Source organism: Dreissena polymorpha, chromosome 5, assembly GCF_020536995.1.
Source record: "Dreissena polymorpha isolate Duluth1 chromosome 5, UMN_Dpol_1.0, whole genome shotgun sequence".
NCBI lineage: Eukaryota > Metazoa > Mollusca > Bivalvia > Myida > Dreissenidae > Dreissena > Dreissena polymorpha.
The window spans coordinates 73367582-73387803 of NC_068359.1; the positions used below are offsets into that span (position 1 = coordinate 73367582).

Sequence of the window (20222 nt, forward strand, 5' to 3'; positions counted from 1 at the left end):
ATACACAGCTGCGCTTTTCTCCTGGAGCAACGAACTCCTCTGCAATTTTAGTTAAGTCAAGAGCATCCGTTCTTTGCTTATGAACATGCAAAGTCATAAGGTTGTTGAGTCTAGTTTGGGACATTGTGCTTCTCAGGTTTGTCTTAATTCTTCAAAGCGCAGAGAAGGTCCTCTCGCTTATGGCATTTGTAGCTGGCATTGTCAGTAAGATTCGTATATGAGGTCAACCACAGTATCAAAATATGCCGTCATTTGCATGGATGGAAGCTTCAATATTCCGAGGGAAAAACTTTGACAAAGAATTTGCATAGGGGGACGACAATTTTTGCCACTAATGTTGAGGAAGGGAGGCAAAGTGTATATACTAATGATTGACCGTTTATCCCTGTCTCCGGGCTCGCTACGCTGTAATAACAACTCAGTTCACTAGATGAAATAGATCTTAACTCATTTAGCCCCTTGAATAATTTTTTTTATATCTCATGAAAATTTATTGGCTCAAATAAATCCTTTGGCTTTCTTTAAGTATTTTCGTATATGTTTATTCTTTGATTTGCAAAAGAAAAGAATAAATACCCCAGATAGCAGACCGACGTTGGCCCAAGGTCTGCATCACATTGGCATGATGTTGCCGTTGTAATGCTAACATTGGGCCAATATGATTAATGGGCGTTTTTTTTTTAATAAGGAAGCATGATAAAATATGTCTGATCCAGAGGAGATTTAGCAATTTTTCTCCTAGCTAAGCATTAATTCTCTTTTTTTTTTGGTCAAAAAGTGGACCGGCCGACAGCCCACGACGGCCCTGAGATAGCAATTTAATATTTGGCATGCATGTTTATCTCATGGAGCTGCACATTTTGAGTGGTGAAAGGTCAAGGTCATCCTTCAAGGTCAAAGGTCAAATAAATGGCTGCGAAGCAGCGCAGTAGGGGGCATCGTGTTTCTTACAAACACATCTCTTGTTTTTTATTGTTCAAGTGCAATATTATTCGACACATTCTGAAGGACCCCCACAAAAAAGAACAAATTCTAACATTCAGTGCCGGATATCCAGGCATGTTTTTGGTTTCAATAAAAGTATTCTGATCAACTACTTTGTCTTTGTTTCATTTCTCAAGCATGTGTACTCATTTAACATTCCGTCTCTGTAGATAAAACAAATCAAGGCGACAAAATTTGATAAAAAAAGAGCACCGCCTTGCGGGTGCAGACCGCTCATCTATTTTTTTTTTAAAGTGAAGGGACCTATCTCAATACTTCAATCAAAAAAGATGGAGGGGTGGGGCGAAGAGGGGTATATAGTGTGGGGGTGTGGTCATTTATTACATTAGCTTTCAAAAATAAGAAATAAAAATGCAAAAAAATATTATTAAAACAAATTGGGATTCTTTGGTGGGATAGTTGGACGGTCTTTCAAAAATAAAATTAATAAAAATAAATATTTTTGTTTTTTAACCATGTGTCAAAAAAACAATTTTTTTTTTTGGGGGGGGGGGGGGGGTCGGGGCGGGGTATAGTGTAAGGGTGTGGTCATTTATAAGATGATCTTTAAAAAAAAATGAAAAAAAAAATACTTTTTTTTTAACGAAGTCAAGGCAATTTTAGCAAAATTTATTTATTTCACCTTGAGAGTCAAGGTCATTCAAAGGTAAAGGTAAAATTCAACTTGCCAGGTACAATACCCTCATGATAGTATAATAGTATTTGAAGTTTGAAAGCAATAGCCTTGATACTTTAGAAGTAAAGTGGATGTAAACACAAAATTTAACCATATATTCAAAGTTACTAAGTAAAAAAAGGGCCATAATTCCGTCAAAATGACAACAAGAGTTATGCAACCTGTCCTTATAGTCCCCTTATGATAGTTTGGGAGTGTTCCAAGTCTAAAAGCAATCTCTATGATACTTTAGGAGTAAAATGGGCCAAAACACAAAACTCAAAGAAATTTTCAATTTTCTAAGTATAAAGGGGCCATAATTCTGTCAAAATGCCAGTCAGAGTTACATAACTTTGCCTGCACAGTCCCCTTATGATAGTTAGTAAGTGTCCCAAGTATGAAAGCAATAGCTTTGATACTTTAGGAATAAAGTGGACCTAAACACAAAACTTAACCAAATTTTCAATTTTCTAAGTATAAAAAGGGCACATAATTCTGTCAAAATGCACACCAGAGTTATCTAACCTTGCCCGCCCAGTCCCCTCATGATAGTAAGTAAGTGTACCAAGTTTGAATGCAATAGCATTGATACTTTATGAGAAAAGTGGACCTTAACACAAAACTTAACCGGACGCAGACGCCGACGCCAAGGTGATCACAATAGCTCATAATTTTTTTTCAAAAAATAGATGAGCTAAAAATAACGCCATGCACCTCATAGTCCCACCTGGTTAATTTCTTATAACTGTGCCTATGTTTTTAAATGATTTATCTACAGCATTCCATCACAATATGTTAACACAAGGGAGATAATCAAAATAAGATTATTATTAGATGATGTACAGACTTTGTTGCCTTTGCTTGAATGCTTGTGTACATATTAGTTCAGATCAGCATATGTCAATGTTGAATAATAATTATTCTTTAAGCAGTTTTGTTAGTTTATAAAATAAAGTACCATATTTATCAAGCTATAAATGTTGGAAAATCTTTATTTGAATAAACATAAGTTATGCAATATTTTATCTTAAGTAATACTGGCCATATTCCTCAGCTTTCTCAGAAAAACACTAATCGAAATTTAGTTTGCTTGCTATGATTTTGCGCCAGATTTAAAATGGTTATAGTCTGTGTACCAACTTGAACTTCTCTTGGGCAAGCTTGTCATATCTATGTTGTTTACAAGTACCAAATGCACATCCTACAGGGACAGATCTTGGGCAAAATAGCAGGGTACCGTGCCCAGCTATTGTTTGCCTCCCATCTGGATTTGTTAATACTGGTAGGTGTGAAAACGGTTAAATATAATAATTTGTATATGTTATCAAAAATTACAGGCTAATGAAGAATAGGCTGAAAAACATTTATTACAAGCATTGGACTAAGGAATACCTTGGTTACAGCAAATAAATGAAAAGGTCACCAGACTTATTCAGCTTTCCATCCTTCACAGCTCCCTGTACCCTTGTGTGGACCTAGATCTTCCCCCATACTTATGCTGTGATGTGGTGCATGATATTATGACCAATATTCACTCAAGTCAATAGCCAAGTTTGGGACTTAAACTTCTGTGCCACGGTTACCAGTCCAGCGCTCTAACAACTGCACAGTGACCTGGCCTTGACAGCACTTTGTCCTTTTCAATTTTGTTAACCCTTTTTAACTTAGATTTGTAATTTCACGCATTTGAAGTCCCTTAGAGTTATATTGAATTTTAGACCTTTCTTACTAGATTCAAGTTTTTTTAAGACTTCATTTCCAACCCTTAGATACTGATGAGCAGCAAACAGCATAACACCTGAACAGACAGCGAGTTACTCACAGGCTGTTCTGGTTTTATGCTGTTTGCTTATAGCCATTTTCACTTTGCTTTAGAGTGGGAAAGTGTTAAACTTCTGAGTCTCCGTTACCAGTCCAGCGCTCTAACAACTGCACTCAGTGACCTGGGTACCGTTTTACGAAGCTACTTACGCTCTGTTACCAGCCCAGCGCTCTAACAACTGCACTGTGACCTGGGTAACGTTTTACGAAGCTACTTACGCTCTGTTACCAGCCCAGCGCTCTAACAACTGCACTGTGACCTGGGTAACGTTTTACGAAGCTACTTACGCAATTCGTAGACTTACACACATATTCAAAATTCAGTCTAGTTCCTTCAAATTATTGCTACATTAAAATTTGGTATGTTTGAAAACGAAATTCATAATATAATGCTACATTCTAAGTAAAAATTAGTTTGCCTCAATCTTAAATAAATTAAATTCAATTATTTAAAAATATTTGCGTAAGTCTAAGACTTTCATAAGTTGCTTAGTAAAACGGTACCCTGGCCTTTACATCACTTTGTCCTTTTGTTAACCTAACATTTACCTCACAATCTTTGTTGTTAAATAACTAAAGTAGAACTAAATGTTTTGAAGAAACATGCCCGAATACACACCCAGAGTGGATATGGAAATGAGGCATCAATTCAGTGTTTCAACAATAAATTATTGCAGTTGTATGGTTATGGCAAAAAGATTCACAATACTTGTAGATATTTGTATGTGGTGATTCAATGTTTACACAAATATTAAAACAGCGCTTTAAGTCTAGTCTGAACTATTAGTTGATGTTCATTACATCTCATTTATATATGAAGACATATTGGTTATGACCAATATGTCTTCATATATAAAAGAGATGTCACGTAGGCATATATAAGTTAATTTCACAAGTGGCTCCGCGCACAAAATGTTAATACAATTTTAACAATGACGTCTATAAGAATCCCTCCAGTCAAAATTACAAATCACAGTCTCGGAGCATTCAGGTTTCTATGTTGCAAAATATAAAGTGGATCTATCACAATAGCCCATGCATTTTGCACACAGTCAGTAATAACAGGGCATTGTCTCAACATTTTGGGAATATGAGGTACACCAGACAAATTGCAAATCTTATACAAAATCTATTGGAAAATGCATAAATGTTTGATGTAGATCATTTGAATATTTATTGTTATAACTTATAGAAAATACCATTTTAATTATAAACATTTTAGTAAAATAGATATTACATCTATCTTTCTAAACATCTAAAAGTCAAAGTATTCATTGCGAGTTTTTAGAGGAAGTTTGCACACAAAAAATTATGCCATTGGGAATTTGACCGCATATTTGCTATTCAATCAGCAAAAAGCCCTGAATACTGTTTAAAACAAGAGCTGTCACCATATGATGACTTATGCCCCCTATAAACGCTTGCTAGAAATTATGAGATTTTTTTGAAACCTAAACGCGGCCCTCAAGTTCAAGGTCACAGGGGTCAAAATTTGTGTGCGTATGGAAAGGCCTTGTCCATAGACACATGCATGCCAAATATGAAATTGCTATCTGAAGCGACATAGAAGTTATGAGCATTTTTCGAAACCTAAACGCAAAGTAAGACGGACAGTCTGATCACTATATGCCCTCCTTCGGGGGCATAAAAACTGCTTATGTCTAAAGAACAAAATAGAAAGTCTTGTACCAGCATGTAAGCAGATTTATTCCAATTTTCATTCCAACATGTAAATAAAGTAATAATGAGAACTTGTCATACAATGATTTCAAACTGATCTTTCATTTTGAAAATGGTGCAGCAAATGATACAATGCAAATAAAAGAAACAAATGAAAATGAAACATGCACAATAAAAAATAGAACGTTTGTATGATAAAACAATAATGTAAAAAGATATAAGCCCAGGGCTATATTACTTCAATGATCTTGTTTATATAATGTTTCAATGTAAGAATTGTATGTGTTGAGTTTTATTTAAATTCTATATCAAATAAATAGAGAAATATAAATACAAGCACAATTGATAGTTATTCCAGTTTCATTAAATATATTAACAGATGATCAAAAAAGTTAAAGGTACCAAAACTAGAGTAAATCATTTCTATAACTAATTAGTTTATATAAGCAACATCATTGAACACAGTTCAGTACATTCTATCATTCAATGACTTGCAGTAGTCCATAGATATTTTTTTATTAAACTATAAACATAACATTTTAAAGGCAAGTAGACAATGCTTACACTGTAACAATGTTAGTTCTTTTTTTTTTTAAATCATATGTGACATTAGAACATTGTATTATATACACAATGCATGGGCTTAAGTGAAGCATGATTTATACAAAGAACTTGAAAAAATGGAAAATGATTTTTTAATTACAAACATTATTTACAAAAACGATTTTTATGATGACTTTGCTTTTCATGGTACATGATTTTTTGTTGGTATGGTTATATTGACATATTTATCAGATCTTAATTTTTCCATCAAAATAATCCCAAGATATATAATTTTTCTTTACTTGGTAAAGCAAATGTGATTTTAAAAGATCACAAACTTTCACAGCTAAATTGATAAAATAGGAACATATAATTGCGCAACCACAGTTGTTCTTCAATGAATCAAGGCACACTGTATTTTTTAAACATAACAAGTAAAAATCCCAGATTTTGTATAAAATCAAATTTCTAAAACAGAAAACAGTGGTTTCAACTGTAAGACTTTGTTACAATTACATGATTCAATAAAAATTGATGCTAAAAATTCAGTTCAGTCTGGGTTTTTAAATGTTTCACTCTCCATTCAGTTCTAGGTTTTTAAATGTCTATCATTACAAAACTCTGCAGCAATAGTGTACATTTCCACTGGCATGTCTGTAACCACTAAAAATTCATTTCAGTATGTTGTTTGTAAAAATTCTTCAAAATACAAACTCTGTAGTTATAGCTTCAGTGTGGACTGGCATGTCTGTAACCACTTAATATGATGCTAAAAATGAAGTTCAGTCTGAAGTTTTAAATGTTTCACACCACAAACTCCGTAGTAATTGTGTCAATTTCAACTGGCATGTCCGTAACAACTTCCTGGTACTGCTCTTCGCCATCTGTCACGACTGTCGTCTCCACGATCTGCTGCTCCCCTTCAACCTGCAGTGATTTATTTTTATTTTAAAGCCTGTGCCTTTGATATTGGAAAAATTAGCGCCATAACCCATGAAATTTGGGGAAAATGAAACATGTTTACTATGATTATATACAAAAGCATTCAAAGTATTGTTAAGTGCATGTTTTACTGATTTTTGTTTGTCTCCATTATATTATAAAGTGCTATGGAATTATATTGTTCAACAGCAAATGTTTTGGGTTTTAAGGTGGATTTTTTTGTCAGATTTTTTTGGGGAAAATATGCCATTAAAGGCTGTTGTTTTAGAAAAAAAAATCACTGACCTGATCGAACATCATTGTATTGCCCGTGTCCAGCACCATTGTGTATACCCCAGAGTCACCATGAACCGTCGTGGTGATCATCTCCCCTTCGGAACTCACTGGAACATGCATCTCTTCGACAGTCTGTTCCTCCATATGATGCGTCTCCATTGGGACCTCATCCTGGATGACATCTTGGTGGTCTTGATGTTCTACTTGGCCCTCGTCTTGCACCTGAATGTAGGTCACCTGCATATGTTCCACTTGGTGCTCAGTCTCAACTTCATGTTCCATGTGTTGTTCAGGAATGCCACTGTGATCTTCCACCACTACAGTCATCTCTTCCTGTGGCTCATGCTCGACATGCGACTCCTCAATCACATTTCCGATGCTTTCAACATGATTGCTTTCACTCTGCTGAAACGCATGCACGAGGTCTTGCAGTTTCCCGTTCATCTCGCTCTCCCCAGCATCTGCCTCTTCGTTGAAATCGTCGGCGGTCTGAGAAAACACTTCTTCCTTCTTGCTGCCATGTAAAGCCTGAATAACAGGCGTGGATGCAGCTGTTGTAGTAATCACCAACTGTGCCTGTGCTGCTGGCTTGACCTCATTGGGTTTACGCAAGACTGAGGCCAACTTTCTGTATGGCTGGGCAACTATTGTCTGACCTTGTTGTGTGACTATCGTCTGACCTGCTTGTGTAGTGACTGACTGCTTGGGTATGATAACGTACTTGGTCTGGACTGCAGCAGTCACCTGAGGCTTGATCAGAGGTGCAGAAATAGGCTTGTTTGGCTGGACAACAATCTGCATGGGTTTTGGGTCAACAGCTTTCGGTTTCTGAATCTTGATCACTTTCGGTTGGATTGCTTGTGACTTGACTGTTACAGTTGGCTGAATGGCTTGTTTAACATTCACTATCTGTGACTGACTCGCTTTCTCTGACACTGGTTTAGGGTGGACTACAATCTGCTGAACAGCTTTCTGAGCTTCAGTTGAGGTGGGTGACCTGACAACAACTGCTGGGGTCATCTTCACAACTGCTGGCTCTGTCACCTTAGCGACAACAGGTGGACTAGAGATGACTGGCACTTCTGTACTTGACACTGCTTGCGCTTCCTCAGGTGCTCCTTTGACTACCTCTGCCACTTCTTCGACTTTCTTTTCAGGGTCACCATTTTCAACCGGTTTCTTTGCTGCCTCTTCTGCTTTTGCCTTTGCTTCAGCTTCGACCTCTTCCCTTTTCAGCAACTTAAAAACTTTGACAGTGTCGCAAGCTTCCTGACTAACAATGAGCTTCTTGGTATCACCTGTCTTGTAGTAGCAGAGCTGGTATGGCTTGATTAGACCGTCAAGCTTTTCTTGTTGAAGTTCCCTGTGACTCATTAGTGTCTGTGTTCGCTTGCCTTCTGCATTCAGTATGTAAACTGAGCTTCTCTCCCATTCTGTCACATAAATGTTGTCCTCGTCATCAATAGTTAGGCCGCGTGGTGTGATCAAGTTGTTGTTAGTGCCTGAATACTTGAACTTGATCTTGCCTGACATGTCGACATTCACGATGTAGGAGTTCTGTTTAATGCAGTCAGACACAATAAGTTGTTTGCAGTTACTGGAAACAGTAAAGTACAGTGGCAGCTTGAAGAGACGTGAACCATTGGTATCTGTGGAAACAGCCTGCAGGACGTTACCAGTGTAGTCCAGAAGATATATCTTGAAGTGGTTGATGTCTACATCATGGTAGCGACCATCTTGAACTGAGGTCAAAATACCAGCCTTGATGCATGTGATGCCTCTGTTGGTTCCGTTGGTTACAAAATATTCTTTCAATGCGAGCTTTCCATCAGCCATTACGACCTTCTGAATGCCTTCTTTGGAGAATGGCTTTGTAAAATATGCACAACTTGCATCAACTGGGCTTACAGATATATCTTGCGGAATTGTGTCCAGTTGGGCCTGGCTCAAGTATTCAAACTCTTTGCCAAACAGTTTGATCTTTTTGTTTGCCATGTCAACCATAACAATCTCCCCGCTTGGGAAGACACTGATTCCTGTGATCCAACATTTCTGCTCTTTGTTGTCACTATTCAGTTTGATAGTTTTCTGGCAGAAAAACTGTGCCTGAATGGGTCGCTCTTCTTTCTTCATTTCCTTGATTTTCTTTGGTTTTACTATCTTCTCCACCACAGCTTTTGGTGTGGCTTTAACCGCAGGTTTTGTTGCAGCTTTAGGTGTTTTTGCTGCCTCTGCAGTGGCAGTATTGGCCTCATTTTTTTGCTTTGGCGCAGCTTTGGATTTTGGAGTTGCTGCAACTTTCTTGGCGAGCTTTTTGATCTGAACATCATCTACTCCTACAGGCTTATTGTAATCCACTACTTTAGTTATTTTGATCTTAGCCTTCTCTCTGTTTTCAGGAGGTGTAGCAGCAGAAATCGCTTGGGCCTCTTTCTCAAGTTTCTTCTGTAGCTTTTTCATCAACTTCTCAGCTGGCTTCATGTCACTCTCTTTAAAGACTTTTGGCTTTTCATCATTTGCTTCAGAATCGCCCTCAGAATTGTCACCTTTTTCTGCTGTTTTCTTCTTAGTACTTTTCTTCTCAGGGGCTGGTTCCTCGTCCTCAGCAGGCTTGGCTTTCTTATCCTTGATGAACTCTCTTAGTTCAGAAACTTTCTTGCCGCTAGGGGTTTCAGTTTCGTAGTCTGCATATTTTGGGTTTGGGGTCTTAACTCTTTTAGACAGAATTGGTACTTCAAGCTCATAGTCTTCGAACTTCTTATTTGGTGTGATCATTCTTCTTTTTCTTGGAGGTTCATCTTCTTGAATTTCTGCTTTTCTTTTGTTTACAGGAGCTTCTTCCTTTTGTTCATTTGCAGTCTCTTGTTTCTGGGTTTCCTTTGGTACTTCTTCCTTCTCTTCCTCTTTAATTTCCTCCTCCTTTGGTTTGTCTTGTTTAATAGACAAAGCCTTCTCCTTAGCAGGTGTTACAGTTTTCTTTATTATTTTACTTTTAGGTAAACTCTTTGCAGTCTTCAGCTTGGCTTTTGCAGCAATAGCCTTAGCTTTTTCGAGAGAGGCTTTTGTGACATTGGACAAAGTTTTTGGTTTTGCAGTCATCTTTTTTGTTGCTGGAACTGACTTTTTCATCACTGGCTTAGCTAGGGACTTTTTCACAAGCTTACTTGCTGTTTTTTTCACAGGTGTTTTAGCTTTTGCAGGTGTTTTCAAAACAGACTTTGCTGGGGTTTTAGATGCTGCTTTTGCTGGGGTTTTCACGGCTTTTGCTGGGGTTTTATTTTTTGCTGGAGTCTTCTTTGTTTCTGGCTTCTTAACTTTTGATGTTACTTTTGCAGTTGGTTTTGCAGATTTTGGTGTTGCTTTCTTCTGGGCTGACTTTGCTGGAGTTTTCTTGGCTGGTGTTTTTGCTTCTGTTTTCGTTTTCTTTGCAGGGGTAGCCTTCCCCTTTTCTTCGGATTTTCGCTTGCTGGCAGTCATTGTACCTGAAATACAAGTTAACCAATATATTTTTATGGAATTTCTCAAATCTGTAGAAGGTTTTCTTTAATTGAAATAAGTGCATTTTAGATTATTATAATAAAATATATTTAATAACACAGATCACAGTTGTATTACCACGAAAGTTATGTGAATGACAGCTGAACATTATCTAACATGAACATGGGCTTTAATACTTCTGGCTACCATAACTTTAAATGTAGCTTAACTAGCTTTTTACGATTTTTTACTGGCGCTACTTAAGTAATGGATCAACCCCGTTAGGTAAGTTTACAGGGTTTTTCCTCGCTTCATTGGGAAGAGGCCCTAGCCTGTGGATTTTTGGAACAAAATTTCTCATTTTGGGAAGAATTCTCGCTAAAATTACTGCTTTGGGAAATGAAAAAGCAGGTGTAAGTAAGAATTTTTGGAAAAACTGCATGATTTAAAAGTATTTTTCAATTGGGAAGGGGCCATTAATAGGCCCCTGTTATATAAGGCTGAAACCCCTCGTCAACCAAAAATTCCTGAAAAGTTGACATCTTTTAAACGCAGTTATTGGCCCAAATCAATCACTTGATCGGAAAGATTGACATTTTTTTCACATTTAACTGATAAATCTTATACAAAATACTACCTCAGACATTTGAAATTTATCTTTTCTGCTCTAACATATCGAGAAAAACAGCGATGTGACAGACTTTTTTAATGAGAATCTCCCGAGATTTCATAGTCATATGACGTTATTTCTATTTTCGGTAACATAACATGTGCTCAAGTGTTTTCCAATTCAGAATGACATTTCCCAGTATGTCTTCTTTGTTTTGTAAACAAATTGTAGTGTAAATACAAACTCAAAGTAAAAATAATGAAAAATTACTTGATTCACTTTGAAATCATTATTTTAATCCACCAGACGTATTTAATACACACATTACACAAATAATAGATTTCAGAAAACGAAAGTAATGTTTACATTTACATAAAAAAATGTCAAGGTTGATCTGGAAGTACAGTCGATTAGTGTATAGCGGATTTTAGCGAGTAACGGATAGCTTAAACGTTTTTTTGCAAAATACTTTTATTTATGTTAAGATTTATAGTTTTCTTCGAATTGAATACAAAAAGCCTTTCATTGTTAAGTCGATTCATGTTTTTGTTGATGTGTGTCAATGTTTACAACTGTTTCTTTTTTCGAAAGCAAAACAATGTCACGTTATGTATGCACCGTTTTTGTGACGACAGAAAAAGTGCAGACAAATGGTTTCCTGAATTTTGCAGATTTTGTTTGGTAAACATAATGTTCATTGATGTAATATTTTAGTATTATGTGTCCTTTACAAAAGTAAGAATGCTCAGAAACCAGATTGATGCGTACGATATAAAATAAGCATGAAAGCTGCAACTCGGGATTAAGTGAATAACGGACATGTGGTGACCCATATTCAGGAATGTGGGGATTGTCTAAAAATAAATATAAACTCAATTGAAGTTGTCCAATACACATGTGGTTAGCATGTGGCTATGATATTCATAAGTGAAAACATCATTTGTAATGAAAAATAATCAAATTATAACGAAAAATCGATTTCTCTGAAAACATATTTTCCACTATCAAATTTATATATAGATTCAACTCAAAATGACCCGAATATAGGGTGCATCGCTTTGAACAGCCATTACTTCATCAATTGTGCAGCGATTTCCTAGACATGGTCTTATTAAACGCAGAAATTAATTTCCTTTCTGTAAATGTACATATATTGCAATTATTTTTTACAAATGCTGTGTCAACACTATACACATATAATCCGATAAAGAACTAAGCCATCCGGTAATGGCTGAATCAGTGTACCATGAAATACGCGCTGTAAACAAATAATCTTTTTTTTGGAAATTTAAAACCGCTGGCATGTTTCAATTGGAAAGACATGTGTCTATCTAGGTTTAATGGTTTAATTACTGAATGCATGGTGTTTACGCTGAAATGAGACTCGAAGTCCTTAGCTATCCGTTATACACCAATCGACTGTATCCAAATGAAAACTCGTCACGTGACAAAGCAACAATGGCGTCAAAATTGTGAATTTCAGGCTAATGAGAGTTATTTTCATCTATTGTAAGATGCATTTGAAACAGTTTAAACCTTAAAATTTGCCTCGATGCAGTAATTTATATTCATTCACCAATATTATGTAGAAATGTATCCAAGCAAATGAACTGCCTTTGATTTATAGCGTGAAATAAATATATAACAACTATACAATGCGTGACATAAATATATAAAAACTATGGTTGACTTTATATATGGGGTTCGTTCGCTTCAGCGTTCAGGTCTGTCAATATTATATAAACTGTTCACTGAAGTTTCTTTAGCAAGGGTTTTAATAAATATTGCATTTTATAAAGCTAATCCTGAAACTACTAACATTTCTTGTGAACATAATATCATGAATGAATTGAGGTTGTAAACCTAAAACATTATACATGAACTTTATTTGGAATTAAATGATAGTTGAGAAGTTTCATACACACAAATTTGAAACTAGTGTTTCAAAAGGAATGGGTCTTCAAATTTGAGCCAAATTCTAGCATATGTACTTACAATAATTAGTAGATATGCATTACGAGCATTCATCAACCTTGATAACACGCAATGATACAAACAGATAAAACTAAACATACCATTTGATTAAGATGCAAATTTTAAAAATGTAAACATTCCCCACCCACTCTGGTAAGCGTTGCTTAAGTTAAATCTGAACAACCATGTTGTTTTCAAAGAACGATAAAACGGTCAGTCGTTTAAGATAAATAATCGCTTAGAAGCAATATTGTACTTTCCTCGCGAAGCAGTTGCTATTTAAATTATAAAATAATGTAAATTTTGTACTACCAGGTAGTTTATGGCTGTATTTTGCCAAATTTGAAGAGAATTTGACACGAAGAGTCCGGCTATCGCTTCCCTGGGTGATCACGTGACGCAAAAGTTTGTAAACACGCTTAAAGCTGAGGTATTCGTTCTTTTCCGTCGACTACTCGTGTATTTTCGTGTAATATCAATTAGAGCTCGCACCGGAAATTTCCACTGAATTTACGTGAAATACCGAGCAAATTTGATTGTAGTATTTACAGCACGCTGTAAACATTTTGCAAAGCGTTGTGCAGGTATCAATTGCCGACCCAATCAGAAATATTAGATCAGCAACAAACCGGACACAAACAAGAAGAATACCTCAAAATATAAAGAATTACATGTTTAAGTTCGTCAGCAACACTGTTTAATTGTAATAAAAGGTGTGCGCAATATACTAGTATGTATATTTGTGTCATGTCTCCCAATTCTTTACAAGTGCGGTATCTTTTAAGTAATTAATTCATCAATGTACTATTACCGAATATTGGGCAAAAATCAGTGCATAATTAAAAGGCAAATGAGTTATTGTGCGATATGTTTATCAGTTTAATATTTTCGTGATTTTTGAATAGAATTATTTTGAGTTTCTTATGAGTTTTTTTATGTATATAATACATGTATACAGCAATCGGCATTGTTTTTCTTTTAAGCAAATGAAGTGTGACCTTATGTTCAGCATTCTTAAAAAATATTAAACATTAAATACTAGTGTCACTTTGTGAACAACAAATACGCCCATTATACGTCCATTATACAGTATACATGGCAACTAACCAAGAATTATGTCAAACACCAAAATAAAGCACGCAGTTTTAAACATAAATATATAATTGAATAAACAAATAAAAAACAAATCGAAATAAGATCCGGAAAAAATCCTCTTAGTTATTTTATACACGTGCTTAGTATTTGAGGGATTTTTTTATGTCCCCCACTATAGTAGTGGGGGACATATTGTTTTTGCCCTGTCTGTTGGTCTGTTGGTTGGTCTGTTGGTTTGCGCCAACTTTAACATTTGCAATAACTTTTGCAATATTGAAGATAGCAACTTGATATTTGGCATGCATATGTATCTCATGGAGCTGCACATTTTGAGTGGTGAAAGGTCAAGGTCATCCTTCAAGGTCAAAGGTCAAATATATGGGTCAAAATCGCTTATTTAATGTACACTTTTGCAATATTTCAATATTCAAAATAGCAACTTGATATTTGGCATGCATGTGTATCTCATGGAGCTGCACATTTTGAGTGGTGAAAGGTCAAGGTCAAGGTCATCCTGCAAGGTCAGAGGTCAAATATATGTGACCGAAATCGCTCATTTTATGAGTACTTTTGCAATATTGAAGATAGCAACTTGATATTTGGCATGCATGTGTATCTCATGGAGCTGCACATTTTGAGTGGTGAAAGGTCAAGGTCATCCTTCAAGGTCAAATATATGGGTCAAAATTGCTCATGTAATGTCACTTATGCAATATTGAAGCTAGCAATTTTATATTTGACATGCATGTGTATCTTATGGAGCTGCACATTTTGAGTGGTGAAGGGTCAAGGTCAAGGTCATCCTTCAAGGTCAAACGTCATATACGGGGACATAGTGTTTCACAAACACATCTTGTTTGCTTTATATTTTACGGCCTGTGCCTTTTGGATTAAGAAAAAATAGGACGATAAACCAAAAATCTGGAAAAATGAAACATTATTAATAATTATGATGGCAAATAACATTATTCGAATTGTTCATATAAGTGCTCTTTTAACTGCATTACTAAATTATATAATAAAATGCTATGGGCTTACATTGGTGTATATATAATAAACTAAATATACACATTTTTTTAGTTTATTTGACAAGTTTTGAACCTTTTTGGGAACATTTTCGTAAGATTTTTTTTTAAAACGTTAATTTTGCAATTGTGAAACAACCTGTAGGAACCTCAAGTTTTTTGGGAAAATCACTGTTATTGGACATAATAGTTGAAATATTAAGTTATTTATTGGGATGGCATTCATGCATCCAATGCCATAAGTGAGGTACTATTTAAACACGAAACATATTAGATTAAAGTATTTGTATGTGGAATTTATTTATATAAACATGTATGTTTACAATCGTGTGAACGGAATTCCAAACCGTCATCATCGTTGTTTTGAAGGTCGAAATGTTAAATGTTAACACCACACGTTAAAAAATCATCACCGAAATACGTACAAAATAATCAAACTTTAACATGCGATTTTTTACATAAATTCTAAGAACCATGAATTACGTATTCAACATTATTTTTACATAACGCCAGGTATGGGGATTATTTTAGCCTCGTCCTACGGAATAGGGATTATGCCATATGCGGCCAGCGTAGGTCAAGACCAGCCTACGCAAGCACACAGTCTTGAGCTACGATGTAAGCTACACAGACACACAGGACAGGCAGGCTGGATGGGAGCTACCCTGGCCGCATATGGCATAAGACCCATGTTCGCACACACGTGGGTCGATTTGTCTTGGCATCCTTTATCGCATAAATTATTTCAGCGGTATTCCGATTCTTATTTATAAAACAACTACAGTAGCTTAAATAGGTCATAAGGTCTTTTACAAATCTGTTTCATAAAATCGTCCGGAAACGTCCAATCTGCTTTTAAACGGTAAAGTTGGCATTGCGGATTTAGAAAACACAAGGATATGAACGCCACCTCAATGCAGTTTGTTTTAATATCTTATTTGCGATGCGCATACATGTAATAGGAACCTGGTCATAAAATTAAGAACATGATGGTTTTCGAAGTTTAGCACACACAATCGCATGCACGCACTGATAAATTATTTTCAGAGTGATTAATATATTTGTTTCAACAGGTATAAATGCCGTCTTCGTAGCATGTTGGCCACTGGTAAGGACGATTCACTACGTAGGGTTTGGTCGAAGATTTGAGCCGCGAACGCAAATTCTTTTTTATTTATGTTGGGGTGTCTACCCAGCAGCTATATTGTTTCATTTAAGTCACGTAAACATCATATAAGGCAGTCCTAAAACAGGAAAGAATATGTTTATCAGTTATTAGCACACTAGCCTCGTTGTTGAAAAACAAGTCTCAATGCATGTATGTCCTACTCAGATTAGCATGTGTAGTCCGCACATGACTATCAGGGATGACGCTTTCCGCATAAACTGGATTAAAACCAGTTTAAACGGAGGGCAGCTCATACATCTCCACCATTGGATAAAAACACTTTTACTGCGAGAGCATTTGTCCAGTGGTAGGACGCAGGTTGCGGGATCGTGAGATCCCCGGTTCGAATCACATCAAGGTCGCTTGAATTTTCGAGACAAAGAATCTATCCAAACGTTTGTCCTCGAAGAAACGTGACTAATGGAATGGGTATCTGTAAGGGCAATAAGCAAATGTCCCGTCACTGCATACCGCGCCGAGTGTTAACGGACGGCGTGTGACCCAGTGATCGGGCGACGGAAGGCGTATTGAACAAAACATTTGACAATCTGTGAATGTTAATATCAGACTGCGAACATGACCGTTAACCTTCACTTTCAGGCAAGCACGCTCTTGCGAGAGTGTTGCCACAGATTTACACGCAGAACCCCGAGCCGGTAACCAGGCGACTTCCGGAACTGGTTGCTGTTTTTGAGCCTTGTGGCGTGTCGGAGCGCGTCAGCCTCTTGCAAGTGTTTGGCATGATCGCCAAGTCCAAACCAAAGGTATCCAATAAAGTCGAAACCCAATGTATCCCCTCATCATGATCAGGCGTTCTGCACAATTCAAAGTTTTGGGGTTTCGGTTAAATCAGTGTTTGTTTCATCTACTCTACACATTCCACTAACATTTCTACTAGTTGATCGAAACATCGAACACACTCAAAAACAAAAATATATGACGTGACGTCTGTCGAAAAGGATCTATTACAAGAATATGTCCCCTTTTGCGTACACATTTCGTAACTTCAAAACAAAAAAAACCTAGATTGGTGAGCGTCATTTCAACAGTAGCCCAAATGATACCCGTGCATAAGGTCAATATAGACAACAATGTTGACATTTGTTGTCTACGTTGTACAAATACTCGACTTTTTTCAACCTTGAAGAAAGAAAATTGTCATCACCTTGGCGTCGGCGTCCGGTTAAGTTTTGCGTTTATGTCCACTTTTCTCATTAAGTATCAATGCTTTTGTATTCAAACTTGGTACAATTACTTACTATCATGAGGGGACTGGGCAGACAAAGTTAGATAACTCTGGCTTGCATTTTGACAGAATTATGTGGCCTTTTTATACTTAGAAAATTGAAAATTTTGGTTAAGTTTTGTGTTTAGGTCCATTTTATTCCTTAAGTATCAAAGCTATTGCTTTCATACTTGCAACACTTACTAACTATCATTAGATGACTGTGCAGGCAAAGTTATGTAACTCTGACTGGCATTTTGGCAGAATTATGTGCCCTTTTTATACCTAGAAAATTGAAAATTTGGTTAAGTTTTGTGTTTAGGTCCACTTGTTTCTTTAAGTATCAAAGCTATTGCTTTGATACTTGCAACACTTACTAACTATCGTAAGGGGACTGTGCAGGCAAATTTATGTAACTCTAACTGGCATTTTGACGGAATTATGGGCCCTTTATACTTGAAAATTTGGTTAAGTTTTGTGTTTTGGTTCACTTTACCCCAAAAGTATATAGATATTGCTTTCATACTTGGAACACTCGCAAACTATCATTAGGGGACAGTAAAGGACAAGTTGCATAACTCTGGTTTTCATTTTTACGGAATTATGGCCCTTTTTTGACTTAGTAACTTTGAATATATGGTTACATTTTGCATTTAGATCCACTTTACTTCTAAAGTATCAAGGCTATTGCTTTCAAACTTCAAATACTTTCATGCTATCATGAGGTTACTGTACCTGGCAAGTTGAATTTTACCTTGACCTTTGAATGAGCTTGACTCTCAAGGTCAAATTATTAAATTTTGCTAAAATTGCCCTAACTTCTTTATTTATGATTAGATTTGATTGATACTTTGACAAAACAACTCTTACCTGACATACCACTATAGACTCCACCAAAACCATCCCCGACGCCCCCCCCCCCCCCCCGAATCTCCCTTTAACCCCCCCCCCCCCAATTATTTTTTTTTAAAGATTATCTAATAAATGACCACCACACCCTCACACTATACCCCCACCCCCACCCCCCACCCCCAAAAAATAATTTTTATTCCCCTGGTAGGGTGGCATATAGCAGTTGAACTGTCTGTCAGTATGTCAGTGTGTCAGTATGTCAGTCAGTCAGTCTGTCCGTCCGGAAAAAACTTTAACATTGGCCATAATTTTTTCACTATTGAAGATAGCAACTTGATATTTGGCATGCATGTGTATCTCATGGAGCTGCACATTTTAAGTGGTGAAAGGTCAAGGTCAAGGTCATCTTTCAAGGTCAAATTTATGGTGTCTGTCCGTCCGAAAACTTTAACATTGGCCCTAACATTTTCAATATTGAAGATAGCAACTTGATACTTGGCATGCATGTGTATCTCATGAAGCTGAACATTTTGAGTGGTGAAAGGTGAAGGTCAAGGTCATCCTTTAATGTCAAATGTCAAATATATGGCGTCTGTCCGTCCGAAAACTTAAACATTGGCCATAACTTTTTTAATATTGAAGATAGCAACTTGATATTTGGCATGCATGTGTATCTCATGAATCTGCACATTTTGAGTGGTGGAAGTTCAAGGTCAAGGTCATCCTTCAAGGTCAAAGAAAAATAAAATAAAAATTTCAAAGCGGCATTCTCATAAAGCTGCACATTTTGAGTGGTGGAAGTTCAAGGTCAAGGTCATCCTTCAAGTTCAAGGTCATCCTTGAAGGTCAAAGGTTTTTGTTTTTTTTCAAAGCGGCGTTCTCATGAAGCTGCACATTTTGAGTGGTGGAAGTTCAAGGTCAAGGTCATTCTTCAAGGTCATGGTCATCCTTCAAGGTCAAGGGTCAAACAAATAATAATTTCAAAGCGGCGTTATCATTAAGCTGCACATTTTGAGTGGTGGAAGTTCAAGGTCATCCTTCAAGGTCAAAAAATAAATTTAAAAAAAATCAAAGTGGCGTTTTCATGAAGCTGCACATTTTGAGTGGTGGAAGTTCAAGGTCATGGTCAGTCTTCAAGGTCAAGGTCATCCTTTAAGGTCAAAGGTTAATTTTTGTTTACAAAATTTCAAAGCGTAGTTCTCATGAAGCTGCACATTTTGAGTGGTGGAAGTTCAAGGTCAAGGTCATTCTTCAAGGTGAAGGTCATCCTTCAAGGTCAAAGGTTAAAATAAAATAATTTCAAAGCTGCGTTATCATGTAGCTGCACATTTTGAGTGGTGGAAGTTCAAGGTCAAGGTCATCCTTCTAGGTCAAAGGTAAATATAAAATAATTTCAAAGCGGCGTTATCATGAAGCTGCACAGTTTGAGTGGTGGAAGTTCAAGGTCAAGGTCATCCTTCTAGGTCAAAGGAATTTTATCTTTTTTAAATTCAAAGCGGCGCAATAGGGGGCATTGTGTTTCTGCCGAACACATCTCTTGTTTTTTTTCAAACATGCTAAAAAACACAAATATTTATTTTTATTATTTTATTTTTGAAATACCGTCCAACCATCCCACCCAAGAATCCCCCCCCCAAAATTTTTTTTTTTTTGTTCATTTTTTTTCATTTTTGGAAGATAATGTAATAAATGACCACACCCCCACACTATACACCCCTCTCCACTCCACCCCTGCCTCCTTTGTGATTGAAATTGAGATAGGTCCCTACACCTTTAAAAAGAAAAATAAATGAGCGGTCTGCACCCGCAAGTCAGTGCTCTTGTTAAATATTGTTTCCCTGGGTATACAATTCGTTATTCACTCAATCGGGCTC

At 36.5% G+C, this 20222-nt stretch overlaps 1 protein-coding gene and 1 long non-coding RNA gene across 2 annotated transcripts in view; one reads left to right on the forward strand and one right to left on the reverse strand.

Annotated features, from left to right (window-relative positions):
* Positions 1-20222, reverse strand: part of LOC127831808 (uncharacterized) — a 104514-nt gene that overhangs the window by 61463 nt on the left and 22829 nt on the right. The window lies entirely within an intron of this gene.
* LOC127831803 (ventricular zone-expressed PH domain-containing protein homolog 1-like) overlaps positions 1-20222 on the forward strand; it is a 51740-nt gene that overhangs the window by 7640 nt on the left and 23878 nt on the right. Inside the window, exon 5 of the mRNA XM_052356879.1 lies at positions 16872-17035. Coding sequence (XP_052212839.1) covers positions 16872-17035 — 164 coding nt within the window. The remainder of the gene's footprint in view (positions 1-16871; positions 17036-20222) is intronic.